This window comes from Pogoniulus pusillus, chromosome 12, assembly GCF_015220805.1.
Source record: "Pogoniulus pusillus isolate bPogPus1 chromosome 12, bPogPus1.pri, whole genome shotgun sequence".
Taxonomy (NCBI): domain Eukaryota; kingdom Metazoa; phylum Chordata; class Aves; order Piciformes; family Lybiidae; genus Pogoniulus; species Pogoniulus pusillus.
Genome location: NC_087275.1, coordinates 25,270,902 through 25,292,956, shown reverse-complemented (window position 1 = coordinate 25,292,956; position 22,055 = coordinate 25,270,902). Strand labels below are relative to the sequence as shown.

Here is a 22,055-nt window from a genome sequence, read left to right as displayed (position 1 = left end):
ACGCTGCCCGGCGGTGTACGTGAGGCGGAGGTCCCATGGGGAGCACGCCCGGCAGGTTCCGGCGGGGCGACGGGGAGGCCCTCCGAGGGGAGAGAGGAACGTACCCGGCCGCCCTCCTCCTCTCGCCGGGCTTTGGCGCCCGGGCTGGCGGATGCTGGCGGAGCCGCCCAGAAAAACTCCTCTCAAGGGGTTTGTGCCATTTCCAGTTAAGCCAGGGAAGAAAAATGTTTTGATTGTATTTAACAAAGGAAAAAATTCTGCTGACTTTGCTTTTTTTTTGTAAAGAGGTTAATGATCCTTCTTTCAAGCAGCTAATACACTTCTCCCTTAAGTTTTAAAAACCACCACCACAAAACCATCAAATAAAATCACAACCGTCTAAAGTTTTCGTGCTGCTGTTAAAACTTTTTGTGCTTTTGGCAGGGTCAGCTAAAGAGCCTGGCAGTATTAGATCCGCAGTAGCCAGGGCAGTCACTCCATCTGAAGCCTTTAAGATGCTGACCTGGGTACATGCTTTGAGGCTATGAGCCTGGTTCTCCAGGGGGTCGACACACCTCTGCTAGGCCTAACCTTGGTAAAGGACCAGTTCGTTCATAGCCACGGGAAAGGCGAGGCGGGCAGGGAGGCTCAGTGTAATCACAGTTGAAAATGGGATTGAACGTTGCGTTGGTCGAGGGGTGAAAAAGTAAGCTAGGTTCGTTGGGATGAAAAGAGAAGAAGGGAGCCATTGACTAAAGGGGAAAAACAAATATAAACGTATGAAGATGCTTGAAAGATAAGTTTGATGAGACAAGAGGAACACTTATGCAGATGTCAGTGTTCTAGATTAAAAATCAACCCCTTAAACTTACTGTAGGCTGATGCTGTCACTGAACGAGACACTGAGTGTGTTTTTTCTGCCTCCTTGCTACTCATTGCTGCCTTCTATACCATCTTCTCCCTATACTGGCACCATTGTTTGTCCAGCAGTGGGGTGAAGGGGCATGATTACTCACCAATTTACATTAACCTCTTAATCATTTTTTTTCTGATGAACCTAGTTAGCGTGCAGGTCTGGTTCTTTGCACTGCCATGGGGGTGTTTAAGCTCAGGAAAAGATGTGTCATGGTGAGAGAGGGGTTTTTTTATATATATAAATTAGTAGGTCTGCATATAAAAGTGCTGAGGGTTTTTTATGTATGTATGTGTATGTATACACGTAGGAACACATACACCTGTGTAAAGGGGTTGTGTAACTGCAATGCTGTGCATTCTGAGTTGTGTTGAACTGAGGGAGTGCCATTGATAAGTGGTTGTGGGGGAGGTTTTACAAGTGCAAGAGGTGACTGGGAGTCTGAGTTGACAGAACCAGTAAGAGTGAGTTTGCAAGAGTATTTCTTGATGGACCAGGACTGTGAGATAAGAACATAGAGGATCATAGAATCAAGCAGCTTGGAAGAGACCTCCAAGATCACCCAGTCCAACCTATTACCCATCCCTGTCCAATCAACATAGGCAATTGTGCGTGAGGGCTACGTGGAAATAGGTATCAACCTTCAACCTCTTTCAGACAGGAAAATTTCTGGGGTTTGGGAACAGCTAGCATAAATCCTAGAATTCCTGAATATCTCCATTTTCCTGGAATTAGGAAATACTGGGAAATCCCCAGCCAAAATACAGATTAGCCCTTTCACACAGAAGTTCATCCAGAAATTTGCATCCAACTAATACTGCAAGATAATGTATTAGCTGCAATGACAAAGTATTGTGTCTGGTTATAGCACGTGTAAGTATTGAGATAACATGGTGTCACCTGGAACAGGTTGCCCAGGGAGGTAATTGAGGCTCCATTCTTGGTAACACCCAAGGTCAGGCTCGACAAGGCTCTGAGCAACCTCATCTAATGAAGGATGCCCCTGCTTACTGCAGGGAGGTTTGACTAGATAACCTTTGGAAGTCCATTCCAAACCATTCTGTGATTCTATTATTAGAGGTTTAGAGTTGTATGCAGTTGGAGTGACTATACTAATACTGTTATTTCCAGAGGCACTCACAAATGAAGAAGAGAATGGAAGATTTTTTAGATAGCTTTACTTCAACCTCTTCATACTTTTAGATTCAATCAGTTTTGTATTAAATAATAGTTTGTTGCATACAAATTCTGGTTATACTCAAGATACAAGAGATGAAGTATTTTGGTCTTACTTTGGTTATGTGATGTCAAAACTTACTGTCTGGACATGAATGCTGTCTGGGTCAGTGTGTTGAATTCTGCACAGGTGCAAATAAATTGTGTATCTCTGCAAACCACTCAGGATTTGGGAGAGACACCTGTAAAATAAAATCCACGTGGTTAGTGTCCACATTAAAGCATCATTTTAAGGTAATTTACATGAAGTTATGAATGAATTATGTGGCAAAAGCAGGGATAAAATTGTCAGGGCAGTGCTAATGTATTTTAGACCGCAGTATTGTGGACAGTTTTTGCTGTATCAACTCCATCCTCCTGTAATCCTCTTTCTCATCATTTTGTCCTACCTACCTGTGTCACCTCCCTTACCTGTGGTAGGGTAACGGTTTCCATGTCTAGCTGGTGTGGTGAGGTGGATCACAGAAATAATCATGTTGAAAAAAGATATATCTGGCTTTTGACTCTTACCTGGCTCTTACACTCTTGTGAGTGGGGAACAAGAGATGTGGTCTGTACTGTTTAACCCCAGTGTATGTGCAGGGAAAGAACTAAGCCATTCTGTCTCTCTACTTCCTTTTTTTCATAATCACATAAACTTTCATTTCTTCCCATTTACTCAACAAATGTCACCATGTCTCTATAGGCAAGAAGTTTATTTTCTTACACCATCCTTTTAAGACCTTTTGCTTTCAGTTTCTCAGCTTAATCTCTCAACTTAATTTTCAACTTTTCTCCTGCTTTTCATCTTGCTCTTTCATGAATTCCTGTCAGATCTGTTTCCAGGATGCTGCTATTCTCTGGCTTGTGTTTCTTTGATGTTTTGTGGTTTGGTTCTTTTTTTTCACACGTGTCCCCCCTCTGCCCCCCACCACTTGCTTCCTCTCCCACATTGTAAATACAAGCACTTACAGCGTGCACTAGAGAACAATACAGTACTGGCAAGGGAGCAGATTAAATGACCTAATGTCTGATATCTGTGCTCCTGCCAGCTATTTTTGTTTGAGTTCAGATGTTGGTAACTGTTTGACCTTTTGAAATCTAATCTGACAATACTCAGCCCTTTCCTTATTTACCTTTACTTTATTTACTGGTTCTTGTTAAGTGCAATTTGATACACATTTATGAGGCTTGAAATACTCCTAACCCGTTTTCTTGTTGCTGACAGTTTTGATGGCACTGATTTATCAGATGGTCTGTGTTTTAATCAGAGTAGCTGAGTAACATCATTAAAATAGCCACATTTCAAAAGCAAAGCCTATCTTCAGACTGAAAGTTAAAGAAATTGCATAATCGTCCAAAATCACACCATTTGTTTTGGCATTTGATGAAAGATATTTTATGCCTATCTCAGGCTATTTAATAATAGATAACTGTTAAATATATTTCACTTTGGGTAGAAGTTAATCTGTTGTTCTCTTCCAAAATAGACTTGTAAAATCAAACAAGAAACTTTTGCACAGTGCCGGTATCCTGGAGTTAGAATCCAGGGTTAAGACTCATGGACAGTATAGTAGTAGAAGCCTGTGTTCAGGCTGAGAATGCTGTTCTGTGTTGGGTTCATTTGGGTCCTTTTTTTTTTGAGTAGATGACTTTACATATGAAGACACAAACTGTCCTGCAATTGCATCTTGGAAGTTTGAGATCACTTGCATTTTATGCTGTAGACCTGCTCAGTGGAGTGTTCTTTTTAAAGCATTTGAATGGATCTTCATATGTCACTTCTGTAAAGACTTTTGGAAGTTGGAGTTGGCATTGGCATATCATGTTTTAAGATGTCTGTTCAACATACTTCCAGTATTTCAGCATGATGGTGAGGCTGCCTCAGTATTATTACTCCAGCCGTGGTCAGATAAAGTGACAAGTAAAATCTAGAGAGAATAGTGAAAGGCAGTATTAGAATAGATTGAGTAGTTAAACCTAAGCATAGTGAGGTATTCATTTTCTTGCCTGAAACTGCAGGATTTCTATGCTTGCCAGAACTCTAGAGTACATTTCTTTACACCAAGTTATAGTTTACTGTTGTAATTCTGGATGCTCTCATTTCACTGAGCTCTTTCTTTTCCTGTGATATGAGAATGAATGCTGTGGACTGGTTTCAACATTCACTTCACAGCAATTCCTCACTGAGTCCCTAGCGTTAAATTAACTATTCAATATGACTGTCTGAACTGTGTAATATTTATTGCATTTAGCTGTATTTCTAAATGTTTACTACTTGATGTTGAAGAACAATTCCTTTTTGGCTCAGCAAGTGTGAATTTGGTAGGTTGCTGATGCAAGGCAGTTTATGGGAATGCAGGAAAATTCAGAAATAGTGCTTTCATCAGACATGAACCTTTACACCTGCCTGTACCTCCAGAATTATTAACACGCTGTTACTGAACTTGTGTGTATTCTTCAGGGCTTCTTTTTTTCAGACTATTACTCTTCAAACTACTTGTTAAAAAAAGCTGGGAGGAGAAGCAACTTTCTGTTCATCTTTCTGTGTTAATTGTTGTGGCTATGGGTAAGGGTCAAATGAGGTCTCAAAACCAGAATATTAGCTAACACTCTTGCCTGTCTTCCTATAGATTTTTCCCTGTGGCAGCTGAAATTAGCACAGTCCATGGCATTTTATTTCAGTACTGCTGAGCAATTCTGAGTATCAGATACAAAACAGTCTCACTGTACAATTCTCTGGTGCTGCTAGGTATCAGAGCTGTGGGCAGCAAGGAAGTAAAGGCATAGCTTAGTCTGGTGAGCTGAGTATCTGGCTTTGTAAGCAGCTTAATTGATCCAAACTTGTCCTGCTGCCTGAAAACAAGAGTTCTTGCTTTTCCCCTCAATCTTTGCTAGGTTTTGCATTTTGACTGCTCCCCTTGTGCTGGCACAGCAGTCTTAACGCTGTGCAGTCAGCTAAACCTAGGAGTTGATTTGTTTTAAAATTAAACCAGTCAAACTAAAACAAACATATACTCATACACAAAAGGCTTTCCACTGGGCTACTAGCTGGACCTTGTATTGACTCAAGGGAGGAAATGGGACTGTGGGCTGTGGGGGCACATGGGCTACCTACTCAGCAGCTTTAGCTGGGATTGATTTAAGTGCTAACTCACACTGTAAGTAAAGCAATAGTGTATCAGTATCTTTCTCTGCTGGCATCCTTGAAGAACAGCAGCAAACTGTTCAAGGGGGAAGACACAAGGAAGTCCTTTAAGAGGGCCAAGAATGTGATGAACAACTCTTGGGGTCAAACATAGGAAGTGAGAAGAAAGTTGAACAAACTCATCTTTTATGGGAAGGCTGATTATGATGAGCTGCGTCTGAATCCCCAGCCTTTCCTTAGAAACTCTTGGCAAAGGTTTGACCAAAGTTTTTGTCTCAATATAAGGAAGATAATTTTTACAGTGAGAACAATCATTCACAGGAACAACCTTCCCAGAGATAATGTGAGGTGCTTATCAGTGGAGGTGTTCAAGATGCAGTTGGACAGAGTGGCAGATAGCCTCATCTAGACTCTGATTCTGTGAAAGCTTGGACCAGATGATCTTTTGAGGCTTCTTCCAACCTAGACTGCTTTATAGTTCTTTGAATTTGTTTTGTGGAGATGATTTACACCAGAAATACAAAAGGTGGAGATGCACCTGCTGGTGGGCAGCATGTCTAGGAAGGTTCTACAATGACTTCTGCAATGTATGACATGTGTAAATAAATACAAGAGAATTACTGAGTCTTAAAAGTAGCAGTACTGGTTCTGTTTGCATTAGAAGACTCAGGCTTCACACTTTGTGGGTGGTAGAGTAGAAGTACAGCTTCTTGGGGGTGGGAGGGGAACACCCTTTAAATTTTGAAAGAAGAAGTGTTAGATTCTGTAGAGGATCTTTCAGTTGTGAATGAGGTTTTCAAGAATTAACTTCACTTCAATTCTGTGTATGCTTTTGTCACAACTAAGATAAATGGTATTTTCAAACGTGGCTGATTGCTCACAAATGCAACACTGATTTGGCATATCAGTGTTAGGAACTTCAATTTTTCTTGCCTTAAACCTTTACAAAGTTGTTTCTAAAGCTAAAATCCTGCTGCATTGTTTTTGTTAAATATTTGTGCATCCTATTTTGGCAGAAAGAGTAAATACTGAGCTGCTTCATAAGGAGTAGGAGGACATCAGAATTCTTGTTTCAGTTTTGAGAGCTGCTCTAGTGTTTTTAAGCTGCTGGAAGTGTAGAAAACACTTTGTAAGTATGCCTTGGTAGTGGTAGCTTCTTTTCCTATGCATTGACACTGTTGAGTTGATCAGTTATAAGATGTGACTGGCTTAAAGCTTTACTGTGGTATTTATTTGTTCATAAATGACAAATTCAAATTAGCTATGTTCAGAATCTGTCTATGTTCAGAATGCCTCCATCCTTTATGGTATTATGCTTTTTTTAGGCAAACTACCTTGATTGGAAAGGACAGATGAGTTGAAATAGGAGACCTGAGGAAGTCAGAGTTAGACACAAAGCTCTTTTATTGAAGTGAAATGATCTCAACACAGGAAAACTGTTAACATCCTTTTCAAAGAAATCTTAGAATGGCTTAGGTTGGAAGGGACCTTAGAGATCGTCTTCTCCAATCTCCCTGCCATGAGCAGGGACATCTCTCAGCTAGACTTGGCTGCTCAAGGCCTCATTCACCCTGGTCTCGAACACCCTTAGGGAGGAGACATCCACAACCTCCCTGGGCAGCTTATTCTGGAGTCCCATGACCTTCATACTGATGAGCCTTTTCCAGAGATCCAGTCTAAACCTACTCTCCCTTGTCCTATTGCTGGACATCCTTGTGAAAACTCCCTCTACAGTCTTTCTGTAGGATTCCTTCAAGTATTAGAAGGCATCTCTAAGGTTCCCCTGGAGTCTTCTCTAGGGCAAACAAGCCCAGCTTCCTCAGCCTATCCTCATAGCAGAGGTGCTCCAGCCCTTGGATCATCTTTGTGGCCCTCCTCTGCGCTCGATCCAACAGTTCTGTGTCCTTCTTATGATGGGGACACAAGAGTGTCTCAGACAGTGGTCTCCATTTTGGGATAACTAGATTTCTAAATGTCTAAATTGTATGAAAAGCAGTAGCTTAACATTCAGATGTTTCCATTTTTGCATTCCTAGTAACTCTTACAGAATGATACCCATTTGAAATAAAAAGTGATAGTTTATTTCACTCTTATTAAACTAGTTGTAATCTATGTTACTGAGACCACAATGTAACTAAGGAGGGATGCAAAACTACTTGCCAAATAGATTGATTTTAGTGGCAGATGCAGTCTGGGGAGTTCATACTTCCTCCCTATGGCCATCTTTCAGAGCAAAGGAGTAGAGGAGGAGGGAGAGGTACAAAGCTTTGTTGCAGAGCATCAGTCCGTGTTGGAGGCTCTGAACTTCATTGAAGATTGGGTAGCAGTGGTAGGAAGGAAGGAGAAATTCCTTGACTCCATTTCAGAGATACAGCCAAATCATCATATTTTGCTACAAATAAGAAAATCAGCTGGTGTAGCTTTGTATGTAGGTTCATTCAAATCCTGCTTAGAAAGCATTAAGTGCAATGCACTAAAAAAGACAGTCATAATGTCACACATCTTAATGTATGTGGAAATTCATATGGTGTGAGGGGACATGGGCATGGGTGCTGTGAGAGAGGCAAATAGCAGTATTCTGGTGGTGTACACCTTTCTGTGCACTCTCTTTATGCAATTTCCCAGTGTGACAGAAAACTTCATAAAAATCTGTAAAGGAGTTGTGCCTCTATCTTTTTGCTAGTTACCATGTAATTCAATAAGATGAAATATGTATTCATGACTCTTCCATCACTTCTAGGCAATTTGGTTTTTGGTTGACTGGAAAATCCCATTAAAGCATGCTCTGAAATGCTGTCATATGTGCCTTGCTTCAGGGGAAGAGAGGCAGAGTGGAAACTTGTATTAAAACATGCTGATGTTACATAAGTATTTGGAAAAGGAGGCTTTGTTTGCACATTTCTCTAACTTAAGTGTAGCACTTCACCAAGAAAGTACTTTTTATTGTTTCCTGACTAATTTTTCTAAATTGAGTGAGGTGCAAGCCATTGGCCTACAAGTGCTAAATGCAATTTCTGTACGGAGCAGAACATTTGTTTCACCTTTGTCTGATCACAGAAGAGCAAAATAAATGTAATGAAGCAGTCACTTTCCCCCTCCCCCAGGTAATTGTGATCAATCACTTTGGTGTGTCTGTTTTTTAACTCTTAGATTGAGCCCTGTGGTATTCTGTGAATTTAATTCCCAGCAGCGTTTAACTTCAAGAGCCAAGCACATTGACTGCTTCAAAAATGTCTTTCACAACGGTTAGGATTTTTTTCCTGGAGTTCGTTTTTCGTTTGATTGGTTTGGGGGTGTTTGGTTTGTTGGAGTTGTTTGTTTGTTTGCTTGTTTTTCACTCAAGGAAGAACCTCACCTGACCTTTGTTTTTGTCAAAGTAATTTTGTAGCTTCACAGAAGCTTTGCCAGATATTCACTGTCACCCCATAACAGCCTTTGATTCTTTGCGGAGGAATCGTTTATCTAGAGCTTCCTTCCTCACAGCTTCAAACTGCTTTGAGTGTAGGCATCCAGTACACGTTGGGGTGTATCCACAATAGCATTCTGGTTCAGATTAGGAGTACGCTTTGGAAGCAAAACCAGTTGTAACCACTTCGTGTACTTCGGTTTCTATCGCAGAATCATTTCAGAGCACTCAGATCGAACAGCTTTTGAATGAAAGTAAACCAGAAGATACTCTTGAACACAACTGTTGCAATCCTACTGCCACAGAGTGTTTAGCTCCAGGAATCAAATCAGAGTTACCCCAAAGTAAAATTCTCAATCTCTTTGTTGTGTTAATGTTGATACCTCGATGACAACTGTTTTGTTCTTTTTATTCCCTTCTGCTGCTGTGCATTCCTGACTAATGTGAATACAGTATGGATAGAGATAAACATAAAGCACTTAGAGGTTGTTATTCATGACCACTCGACTTGCTTCAGATAGAGTACAACTATTGAAGTCCAGGTTAGAATATACCGAAGTAGCTGGCAGTTTGAGATTGATTTGGAAGCTGACACTTAAACAGTAATTAGGTCAGTGAGCACCAGAGCTATAATGAAGCTGTTTTCCTGTCTGGTTACCTTTTGCCCTTTCCTACTTTACTAATCTGAGTTCTCCTCCATTCTCTAACGTTATTATTCTTGTGACCCAATCACTAACCCAAATCACCACGGTGGTCTGACACCTTATGTATTGGCTGCACTCTTTCCCTTTTCTCATCTCTTCAGCTTGTTTTGACTTACCAGCTTGCAGAAGTTTGTTCAGACTGTGGCTGTTCCTAATCATGGTGTATGCTTTCTGGCTACCCAACAATTTGCAGCTGCCCAAAGCATCCTTCTCCCTGAGGTACTGCTGCAATTGGTAAAAGCCACTGAGAATGTGAATGGTTTTGATGTGTTGTTCTTGGTCATGTATTTTTGTGGAAAACTTAAGGCAGCACAGACAAAGACATCTTAATGTGAGATTTAGTTAAAAGATGTTGGGGGTGAGGTGAGTGGAACAAAAAGTATTCTGGATACACAGTATCATTAATTTTCTGTTCAGACAAAATCAGGATAAAAACAGTTTTTACCATGAGAGCTTTAAGTTTTCATCATTCCCACTTGTAAAAGGAAGAGAGGAAATAGTTATTACTCTATCAATATTGAAATGCACTATCGAGTTTAATATTCCCAATTCAAATTCTCAAAAGCATAGTCTGATACTACGTAACCTAAAGCAGTGTCTTTTAACAGTAGCTTGCAGAAGACTGAGGTGTCTGAAAGGCTGCAATGTAGGCTGTTCAAAAAAGTGTGGTCTCCTGGGGATTTGTGCAGTTCTGGTTTCAATACAGATAGTTACATAAGTGTTCAGTTATGCCTCCCAGGAACTGGCCCCAGATGGTCCCCGTGTACTTTAAAACAATGAAACCCACTACAATTCTCCTTCACCAAGGGATAGTGTTGTTAGTTCTTCTCCCAGATGTGTCCCACAAAATGTGTGTATCAGAAGATTGGGTTTGTTTGGTTTTGGAGGGAGGAGTTGCAGGGAAGAGATAGTTTATAGCAACTTGCCTGGGAAATAAACAGGGAATAAACAGCCCAAATATTGCCAGAGGTTTAAAACAACAAAACACACTGAGTAAAGGTGGTGTGGTGAAGCTGAGACAGAAACTTAGATTTCAGTGTCAGGCAGCTGAAGTCTTCTACAGCTGCAGTCACAGACTAACAGATTCACAGAATGCATCAGATTGGAAGGGACCCTCCAAGGTCATCTTGTCCAACCTCTCTGCAGGCACTGGGGACAACTCCAACTAGATCAGATTGTCCAAGGCCACATCAGTTCTGATCTTGAATGCCTCCAGGGGCAGAGCCTCAAACCACATCCCTGGGCACCCAGTTCCAGTGTTTTACCACTTTCATTGCAAAGATCTTCCCTGTACTCAGCACTGGTCAGACCACACCTTGAGTGCTGTGTCCAGTTCTGGGCCCCTCAATTCAAGAAAGATGTTGAGGTGCTGGAACATGTCCAGAGAAGGGCAACAAAGCTGGTGAGGGGCCTGGAGCACAAATCCTATGAGGAGAGGTTGAGGGAGCTGGGCCTTTTTAGCCTGGAGAAGAGGAGGCTCAGGGGTGATCTTATTACTGTCTACAACTACCTGAAGGGGCATTGTAGCCAGGTGGGGGGTGGCCTCTTCTCCCAGGCAACCAGCAATAGAACAAGGGGACACAGTCTCAAGTTGTGCCAGGGTAGGTCTAGGCTGGATGTTAGGAAGAAGTTCTTCCCAGAGAGAGTGATTTCCCATTGGAATGGGCTGCCCAGGGAGGTGGTGGAGGCACCGTCCCTGGGGGTCTTCAAGAAAAGCCTGGATGAGGCACTTAGTGCCATGGTCTAGTTGATTGGATAGGGCTGGGTGATAGGTTGGACTGGATGATCTTGGAGGTCTCTTCCAACCTGGTTGATTCTATGATTTTATATGTCCAACCTAAATCTGCTCTTCTTCAAGTCAGGAAGAGCCACCTGCTTGCGAGCAGGGCTGTGTTCAAAAGTTGCTGTCAGCATGCTAGTTTTGTAACTAATGTTATATTTCATTTGGTTTAGGATGTAATGGCAGCCCACCAAGTACAAGCCCCCCTTAGTGATCTCATCTGTTGTTTCAGGTCCATGTGTTGTCAGAATTAATGATCATGTTTTATAACACTGTGATTGAATAGCATCCACAAGGCAGAGGATTACACTTCTTCTTGTCCCATGTAGTCTCTGTGGTGGTAGGCTTGATGGGGCAAGCATGGGCTTATCCATGCCCAGACATGTTTGCCTACCCCCCTCCTTCTGTGCTGGGGAAGCAACCTTGGGAGGGGAGGGCGAAAGCCCTAACTTTGCCTAATATGGTGAGGCCTGGCAAAGGGCCATTCCAATGCACTAATGCATGTCCAATGCCCCACTAGTCTTGGTAAAAGGGATGAGCAGGTAGCAAGAGGCTGCTGCCGCCTCATTTTGCATCCCGAATTTGCCCGGAGCGCTGACCAGGCACAGGCTCCAAATGCCTGCATGTGGATGCTTTGCATAGCCCCCAGCGTGACACTGTGCTGGGACCGCGCTCACCTCAAGACATCCTGCCTGCCCCTGGGAGTCTTCCTGCTAAGACTGCGAGTCCTGGAGATACACAGATCCTCCAGAGGAGCCAAGGACAAGGTCAGAGGTTGTCTGCCTCCTTTCAACAGAAGCTTGGGAGAAATCAAGTCTCAGCTTCCAATCGTACAGAGTTCCACCTGCTTTGAGTACTGTCTGATTTATAGTTTTGTGAGTAAACACTTAAAAGCCTCTTCCAGTATAATATTTGCAGTTGCCACTGTAAGAGATAAGTGCTCTAGTTTTGCCTGTGCCCTGCCTGTGCATTTCCAACCTGTGCATTGTTTTGAACCTGTGAATAAGTTTCTGGTGAGTTTTAATGTTAAGAAAGAGTTTTCATGGTTATTAACAATCATTGCCTGGATAGCAAAATTAATACAGATTATTAATTTTGCATTATCCTTCACAGTTTCAGGTGGGATGAATCTTTTGTCTGATAGTTTTCAAAGTGTTCTGTCTCTCTATTACCACTTGAATTCCCTGGAAAATCTTACTGTTACAAGGAAACCCAACTTAGTAAATACAGATTTCTCCCACATCCTTAAGCTATGGACTTCCTGGACAGAGAAAAATCAGTGTTATTTCTTCATTTGAATCCATGGAAATTCTTTTGTACACTTTTCCTTAGGAAACATTCTTTTGAAACAAGTTGTATTAAGTAAAATTGTAGTCTTCTGTAATGTCTTTTCCACAGATGCAAGACTCATGTGGTGGAACTGGGGATTGATATGTAGGCAGATAACAAATTTTGAATTAATGGCAGTCAAAAACTGTCATCTGTCTGTATAATTACTTCCTGGTTTCGTTTTTCCTCTGAGCAGGCCTCCCACAGGAGTATTTCAGTTGTTGTACTGCACCTGGCTAGGGGCTCTAGACTAAAAAAAGGGTGTTTATTTTTAGACTGAACATCTATTAATGTTTTAGTTAGCACTGTCCCTTGACTGTACCTGCTTTCATAAAAAAGCTCCAGAAGAACTGAAATATTTATAACTTCAAAAAATTGTGTAGCTCTCTGTGGCATCTGGATGTAAACAGCATCCCAGTGGTCTCATTAATTTTACAGATTACAGTAAGAGTAAAATTAACAGCTGTATATTGCAGAGTGAAAAAAGTCAGTTCCTTCTTCTCTACCTGTATCCTGTAATGCACATCTCTCCACAGCTGTGACAGGAGCACGGTGGCCTTGCAGTGTCTTAAGTTAATGCAGCAAGTGAAAAACAGTGAGGGAAAACATTAGAGCTACTTTATACTCCTACTTTTTTTGTAATCCCTTAATGACTTGCTTTGTTATTGATGTTCAGTCTGTCTAGAATACAGGACAGTCACTGAGTGAGAAGAGTGAAGACAGTTTGGACTTGTGTGCCCTCCATCAGATCCTTCTCTGTCTTTTAAGGGTCCATGCTGCACAGAGTTTCCCATTAAACTTGCAGACAGGATATGTACCCAGAAGAGATGTACCTGCCAACCAAGTGTGGTTATCTTAAGAAATGCAACAAAATCTTGCAGGAATATTATCTTGAGCCAACAGCTTTTAATGCTGAAATGAGTCAGCCTCCCAGTTTAAGAGATACACTGTACTGCTAGAATATGATTACCTCCTTTGGAAATGTGTATAAAAATACTTTGTGCTTTCTGTTTATACATAGTGGACACAAGGGTTGGGCACTTTGAGGATTGAGGAAAAGATCTTTGGGTTAGTTGTGAAAAGGAGTGTACAGCTTGTTTTGTTACTTCAAGATTGATTCCTTAAACTTGAGTGCAAAATGTTTCTCTCTAGTAAGATGCTACAGCCCTTTGGTAGTGAGCAGTGTTGCTGGTACATAGCGTGGGCTTTGTTGGGATGTCTCCTTTGCGGTCTGTTGTGCCTTAGAACTCATTCCATTTCCCATATTATCTCCTAGAAGTGGATGGTTGATTGTTTCAGATTTGTTTTGTTTATTACCATTAGGTTGACAGACAAGTAGGCAGGCAGAAAAGATAATTTCTTTGTCAGGTATGTCAGCCTGCAGCTGAACTCAGAATCTGACAGTCAGCTTGTCCATAATGCTATCTATGCTATCCACTGTATTGTCACTTTTTCAGCAAGCAAATCTAAGACAATTTATAACCTCTTGGAAGGTGTGGAAGGAATAATATATAGAAGATAGTTGGAAGAGGGATTCCTGAAACACTCATAACACCAGTAATTATTAAAATACTATGTATGGGGTTTTTTGGTCTTGTGTTTGTGCCTAGATGTGAACACTGCTCTGACACCACAGAACCATCATAGCTTTCAGTAACGTTCAGGAAGACTTATAAGCAGCAAACTAAATAAGGAGCTGAGTGGAGGAATAAATGAGTCAGTAGCAAGTCTAGATGTTCCTGTCATGTTGCCAGCCCTCTTGAGTTTTATTAGCTGGCTTATGAAAATAAGGAAGACTTATGTACTTGTCTGTGTTTGAACCCTTCTTCTAAGCATCCTCTGAACTTTAGTCAGTTTGAACCAAGACTGTCAGAGAGTAGAGGACCAGAATATAATTGAGCTTCTTCCCTTTAGGGAAAGGGGTAATTAAATAGAGAATGAAGACCCAAGTGGTTCTTCTGCAGTGGCAGAATCTCTTCTGTGAATGTAATGTCCACGTGGTGACAGGGCAAACATTGGCAGTGCCCTCGATCAACCTCTTGACCTGGTGGTTATTTCAGTGTCATAGCAGGAAGTTGTGTTTTGTGTGGGCTTGGAAATGAAGAAGTTTGGGAAGATGAAGAGAGAGAAGGCAGAGGAACATAAAGACACACATTTGTTGGTAAAGAGACTTAACTCCAGGGAGCTCTGAATCTTGTAACTGCTATAAGAATCTAACGTAACTTGTTGAAGGAAATCTCTGCAGCACACTTGCTGTAAAGCTGTATTTGGTATTTCCTAGAACAGGGTACATTACTGAAATGAAGGAAGGGTGAAGAGAAATGTAATTTGTGTTTGCTGATGATTCAGTAAACTTTGGACACTATCTCATGGTACAGTTGCCTCAATTTACACTCTTCTTCTCTTCTTCATCTTTTCCCCAATTTCCCAATCTGTGTATGTCAATGTTCTTATATTCCTTCCTAAAGACCATGATGTGCCAAGCACCTAGAGCCAGGTGCCAAGGTAGAATTGCATGCCAAGGCCATGTCACACTCTTACTTCTGGTGACAAACATCCCATAGCAGGGGAAGGGCACATTAGCCCTCCTGTTTCTGCCACAGTTCCCAGTGGGCAGTCATCTAGTTCTGACTCTGAGTGTGGATGTGTGCATTCTGCAGCGGGTTTTTTGTCATGCTCTTGAAATCCACACCCAAGTTACACGTTAAAAGAGTGAAATATTAAAGACTAATTGAAATTTAATGCAGAAAAGCATTTCCATCACAAAGAGGGAACCAGGCAAGGTGCATTTCATGCACTGTATTAGTGCCGCTCAACAGAGCAAGTGAGCATTCATGGGTTTTGCTCTTCTGTTGTTGTGAATTTTATTTGAGGGGATGTTGTAGAAATTCAGCCTATTGAAAGAGGTAGATATATACTGAAGAATTTTTTTAAGCCTTCTGATTCTGTTACCCTACAATACTTAGGAACAAAAAGCTAAACACTGTCATGGTGAGATTTAAGAGTGTTAAAATGTCTGCAATTTATTCACATTTATTTGTCTTTACAGAGATTTGGTCAACCTGCTTTAAAATCAGTTTTCTCCTCTATGTCTACATGTCTAATAGTCTCAGCCTTACAATTCTCTTGGCAAACTAGGATAACTTTGTAAAGCCCCACTCATTTTGGCAGCAGTCTTTGCGAGTCCTGCAGTCCTGCCCTTGCATGACAAAGTAGTGTAGGAGAGTCCATGCTTTAATTGGTAACTTTCCTTCTTTGTTTATTACAGTTGTTATGACCAGCCTTTGAGCACACACACCACTTTTTTTATACAGAGAAGTTTGTGTATGGGGTTTTGGGTTTCTGGAGAGTGAGTGCATTAGAGTGGTATGGTATGTCAGTGTGTCAATGGCCTCTGAAGTAGAATTAGTGCTGATCTTTAGGAGTAAGTAATTTATTAGTTCTATCACCTTGGTTAGACAGTTGCACCTTTCTCTTACTTTGCTGAAAGCTTTTATTTTCTGAACTTTTCCCATGTTAACAAAGACCCCAAGAAACTGAAAACCATCTTTCTAACTACTCTTGCAGCCCTCAGCTACAGTTCTGGTTGGCTTTCTGCTGGGTGGGTGCAGTAAGCTTCAGGCACTTTCTTGACTGAGAGCATCTCTTGTGTTTTCTCTTTCCAAGATAAGGTATAAACTACATGTACGTTCTTGCAGGGCAGATTGGGAACCTCTCATGTGTTGCAAGTTCCTTTGCCAAACTGCAAGTCTTGTTCTGCCCTTGAATTTTATGCAGGCATCCTGTATTTGATCAGTAGCAGACTCTTGAGTGAATTGGTAGGTGTTCATTCTTATGTGAAAAAATCTGATCCATAAACTAAAGATAATGAGTTGGCTTGATCTCTGCAGAGTGAATTTAAGGCTTAGATAAAATATAAGCAATTGCAGTGGAGAATGCAATGCCTTTCAAGTTCAATTAGGTAAAAGAGAGTCTGCATATTTGTTTAAAATTAAACATACCCTCTACTTTATATCAGCATTTTTGTACATATTCTATATGTGAAAAGCTTTGAAAAGGTTAAAGCATTCATCATGTCACAAGAGTTACCTTTCTTTTCCAGATGGTACTATAGTACTGGAATTAGTCTGCATGCAGTAGGAGTACAATTCAAAAGGAGTTAATCTTGTTCTTGAGGTTTGCAACAACTGATATAATGTAACAGTATTTGGGAATCAAGAGAACCTTCACAAGTTCATCATAATTCACAAACTCAACAAGATGTTTCCTCTTTTTACAGACTTGATATTTGCAAGGTCCCTGCCCGGACAGTAATCATCATGGATAGTGGTAAGTTTGCTAACTTAGGGCTGAGTGCACTTTCTTTATTATTCCCTAAGAAGTGAGCATTATCACTCCCCAAAACTGTCCTCTACTTCAAGTCCCCAGTAATTCACACCAAAAATGTCCTCTGCTATTGAATACAGTTTGGTGTTGTGTATGATTGCCACATCCAGTTGGCAGCCAGTCACTAGTGGTGTTCCCCAAGGATTAGTGCTGGGCCCAGTCCTGTTCAATATCTTTATTGATGATCTGGATGAGGGGATTGAGTCCAGCATCAGTACGTTTGCAGATGACACCAAGCTAGGAGCAGGTGTTGATCTGTTGGAGGGTAGGAGAGCCCTGCAGAGGGACCTTGCCAGACTGGATGGGTGGGCAGAGGCCAATGGGATGAGGTTTAACAAGGCCAAGTGCAGGGTTCTGCAGTTTGGCCACAACAACCCCAAGCAGCTCTACAGGCTGGGGACAGAGTGGCTGCAGAGCAGCCAGGCAGAAAGGGACCTGGGGATGCTGGTAGATAGTAGCTGAAGATGAGGCAGCAGTGTGCCCAGGTGGCCAAGAGAGCCAATGGTATTGTGGCCTGCATCAGGAACAGTGTGGCCAGCAGGACAAGGGAGGTTATTCTTCCCCTGTACTCAGCACTGGTCAGGCCACACCTTGAGTACTGTGTCCAGTTCTGGGCTCCTCAATTCAAGAGAGATGTTGAGGTGCTAGAACATGTCCAGAGAAGGGCAATGAAGCTGGTGAGGGCCCTGGAACACAAAGCCTATGAGGAGAGGCTAAGGGAGCTGGGGGTGTTTAGCCTGGAGAAGAGGAGGCTCAGAGGTGACCTCATTGCTATCTACAACTACCTGAAGAGAGGCTGTAGCCAGGTGGGGGTTGGTCTCTTCTCCCAGGCAACCAGCAACAGAAGAAGGGGACACAATCTCAAGTTGTGCCAGGGGAGGTCTAGGCTGGATGTTAGGAGGAAGTTGTTGGCAGAGAGAGTGATTGGCATTGGAATGGGCTGCCCAGGGAGGTGGTGGAGTCACTGTCCCTGGAGGTGTTCAAGAAAAGCCTGGATGAGTCACGTAGTGCCATGGTCTAGTTGACTGGCTAGGGCTGGGTGCTAGGTTGGCCTGGATGATCTTGGAGGTCTCTTCCAACCTGGTTGATTGTATGATGGCAGATCTTTGCCCACATTAAACTGAACTGGACTTATACTGCTTTTCCAACAGAAGTATTATGTGCAGGCCATAATAATCACAGACTCATTTGTGGACCATTGAAAGCTGTCTGCAAAATGAAAACCTCATAAATTAATTCCCACCCTCAAGTACTTAAGTTTTAAATGTTCTTAAACTTGTCCCAGTAACTCTAGATCTTAGGAGTAACATTTTAAGCTTTATAAATAAGTGCTCAAATAGTTTTTTCTTCCTTTTACCCTGTGCAAAACAAAATTAAGAGCACCTACAGAGAGGCTGATATTTATCAGTAGCTGCAGCTTCATCTTTAAAATCAAATATTTATTTCTAGTAACTAATGATCATTTAAATCTGCTTTGGTGTTGGTAAGGAACCAGAAGGGAAGCCTCAAAAATGATCTCCGTAGAGATGTTTTTGATGTCCAGGATGCCCTGGGATTTGCTTCACAACATTTCTATATGTCAGAATACTTTTCCCATATTGCTTCTCCTTGTTCCTTCTGTCACAAAGACCTGAAGCCTGCTTTCTTTTCTTGTGACAGCTTCAGCTGGCAGGCTGAGATGTATTTATCCTCCTTTGCCCTTGCCTGTCTCTTTCTGATTCTGATTGAATTTCACCTTGCTAGAGTATCTGTTTGCTATTACAATAGCACACAGGTTTTCAAGAGAACTTGTGACAGATTGATCTGATTGTATTACTGCTCACTTCAATAACTGTAAGTGAAACTAGGATTTCAGAATTATTTTCTTTATGGTTTTCCAATGCATTAAAACTTCCTAAAAGCCAAAGATCTTACAGTTACAGAGCACAAGCATGTCTGAAGAAATAAATATGTTTTAAAAACATTAAATTTGGTAATTGTACATCTATATTCGACAATAACTGGAGGAGAGGAAGGCACTTTAGGTGATTTGTTTCTGTGTCTATCTTACATAATGCCAAAATCATAACTTTTATTTTTCCTTTACCTTACATTTGCTAGTTAAACCCCTTGAAGTGGAAAAGTAAGTTTTATCTTGCTTTGTTACTTCAGTGTTGTCACCTGCAATTCTTCTCTGATTCTTCTCAGCTCTGTAGTAACAGCTGTTATGAATTTAGCCATGCTGTAGCTTGGTTAGGTAGGCATCCAACCCAAAGCCCTTTTTTGCATGCTCCTCTACAATTATAACTGAATGTCTACAGGCTGATGGTCTTGGAATACTAAGAAGTCAAAGTGGTTTCAGCAAGATAGTTCCATTATCCCTTTTTATAGGATTCTTCAGGCAATGACTGATTCTGTATTGCAGTCAGCGTCTGTCAAGATTGCTCTGATCAGTGTAGATTTTTATGTTTCCTTGCTACCTGTCTATTGATTTCCCAATAGGATTTAAAGTCCCTGGGAGTGGCAGAGCTTTTAAAATGCCAAATCAAAACAAATTAACATGCTTCATTTTTTTTCCTAGCCTTGCAGGGCCAAAAGCCATTTCTTGTCTGAACTAATGGATCATTATTTCTCAGATACACTGAGAACTAGTATGGAGTGTGGCTGATTCTCCTCTACATTTTTTTTCCTCTATTTTCCAAACTATTGTGAAAGAATAAGGACATTTTCTCAATTCAGATTGCTAACAAAAAAGGGATGGATGCCAGCTATGAAGTGAAATTCCTTAGGTTGTATCTGCTGAATGAAGAGAAGTTTGATTTATAGTGCGTTATCTACTCTTGGGTGACTCCACATATGGGCACTCTTAAGAGACTCTGGGCTGTAGCTTGCATGAATGCACAGAGGAGGAGTTTGTGAGAAGTGGGTACAGCACTGACAGTCCATCCCCACTCAAGGCTGCATGGTGACTGACTGCATGATATGAACAAGTCCTTCAGCTCATCACATTGACATGATCAGTGAGGCATGTTGAAAGAGACCAAGTTCTTCAGGCTTGGAGGGCAGTCAGAGCAATTGTGAAATGGAAAAAAGCCATCACATTTTCTTTCCTTTTTGAAGAGATTTTGGAGGTTAATTTCTATGTTATTTGGTCAGTAGATTTACACAGTAGGAGATGCCTGTGTGCTCACCTGTATTGCTTTAGAAAATCAAAATTGCAGTGGGTGCCGTTGCAGAGTTGTATCTCTCAAGCCCTGGCAATGTCATGAATAGCATACTTTGTGTGGTGTGTGTACATACCACGTGTATTCAGCTGAAAGTATGGGAGGTTTGGAGTTTAATCTTCAAATCTTCATTTAATCCTTTGCAAAATGAAGAGAATTGTCTGATGATTTGTGACTAAGTATATCACAGAGACTAAATGAAATTAGATGTGCCTCACTACTGAAAAGCCACCACTTCTATCTAAAGCAAAAACATTGTCTTTGTAGACTTGCTGGCATCCTGGTTTAAAATACTAAATCAGATATTAAGGGGAAAAAAAACCTAGTGAACTGATTCATATAAAATTATAGATAAATCAGTGCTTAGACCAGGCTGTCTCTGTCCTTCAGCAGACACTGAGGGCTTGACTTCATAACATATCAGCAGTCCTAGACTAGCTGTAAATGAACTGATGCAGAAATGATTGCATAGGTCAAGAAATTGTGTGGGAACACAACCTGGACTGTGTCAGGAGAAGTGTGGCCATAAGGTCAAGGGAGGTGATTCTCCCCCTCTAATTACTATGCTCTCATGAGACCCTCCTGGAGTGGTCATCCACCTGGGGGCCCCAACATAAGGACAAGGGCCTGGTCGAGCAAGTCCTGAGCAGAGCCACAAAGATGATCAGGGGACTTGAGTACCTCCCCTATGAAGACAGGCTGGGAGGGTTGGGGTTCTTCAGCCTGGAGGAGAGAAAGCTTTGGGGAGATGTTATAGCAGCCTTCCTGCACCCAAATGGAACCTACAGCAAAGATGGAAAGGAACTTTTTTTACCAGGGAGTGTAGTTATAGGATGAGGGCTAACGGTTTCAAACTGGAATAAGATTAGGTACTAGGAAGAAATTCTTGAGAGTGAGGTTGGTGAGACACTGGAACATGTTGGCCAGAGAGGTTGTGGATGCATCCCCTCTGTAAAATTGGGGGGACTGGATGGGACTTTGAGCAGCCTGATCTAGTGGAAAATGGCCCTGCTCACAGCAGAGGGGATTGGTAGATAGATGATCTTTAAGGTCCCTTTCAACCCCAAACCATTCAAGGACTCTATGAAAGTGGTATGGATTCTATGAAAGTCGGTATGGCAGTGCAGTCGTTAGCTGGCAGAGAGAGACCAGGAGCAGCGTTGCACTAACCTGGTGTTCTTGCTTCTTGATCTGAAGTACGTGGAGAATCTCTACATCATTCACTGCACATTACAATTCTGAGTAATTCATCTTGCTAGATTTTGGAATGTTCCAGTTACTATATATTACTGTGAAAATCATTGGGTCAAGGTGTTTGAGGGTAAGTTGGAACATTAGAAGAGATGAGATTGCTTCCAGCTTTTTTCCTTGAACAGAAAACTAAGCAATTCATAAAAAGAATGCCTGTGTCAGAAAACATTGGTTGCCTTTTGGGGTTATTTTATTTGATTCATCAACTAAAGTCAGGTTTTCTGTACAATTCCAGAAAATAAAGGCTACTTCCCCCCACACCCCAAAAGAGGAACTGTTTTGTGGTTGAGTGAATGGAGCAGGTCTGTTTCAAAGTGGCCTGGGAAAACTGAGGGACTGAAAACTTTGATAAATGCAGCCTGTTTTGGTGTGTGTGTCTGGGTAATACTCATAAACATTTATATGCAGAACTTCAGAGCATTCTGGCTGTGATGCCCTCAGGCAGTTGCAAATATCTGTTTGAATGTTCACAAGCAGGAGTTCTTTGTTCTGTGTCATCTTAGTTTAAGAAGCTGCATGAGCACATGCCTCTCCCGAGTGCTCTACTCAGGCACTGGCTTCAATCTTGGTTAGGCATAAATGACTGTGATGCCAAGTTGAGGTCCATTGCATTTATGATGGTGTAGCAATAACTGCTGAAATTGTAGGCCCAGGTACTTATAATAGTGAAGAAAATTAGGAAAGGCCTTTTATCATAATAAATAAAGGGGCAGACTTTGAAAAAAAACTGCTGCCCAGAGC

General features: G+C 41.6%; 1 protein-coding gene across 1 annotated transcript in view; it reads left to right on the top strand.

Moving 5' to 3' along the window:
• The window catches only part of PRRG1 (proline rich and Gla domain 1), a 36,581-nt gene that overhangs the window by 462 nt on the left and 14,064 nt on the right, over positions 1-22,055 (top strand). The window contains exon 2 of the mRNA XM_064151943.1: positions 16,754-16,803. Coding sequence (XP_064008013.1) covers positions 16,794-16,803 — 10 coding nt within the window. The 5' untranslated portion in view covers positions 16,754-16,793. The remainder of the gene's footprint in view (positions 1-16,753; positions 16,804-22,055) is intronic.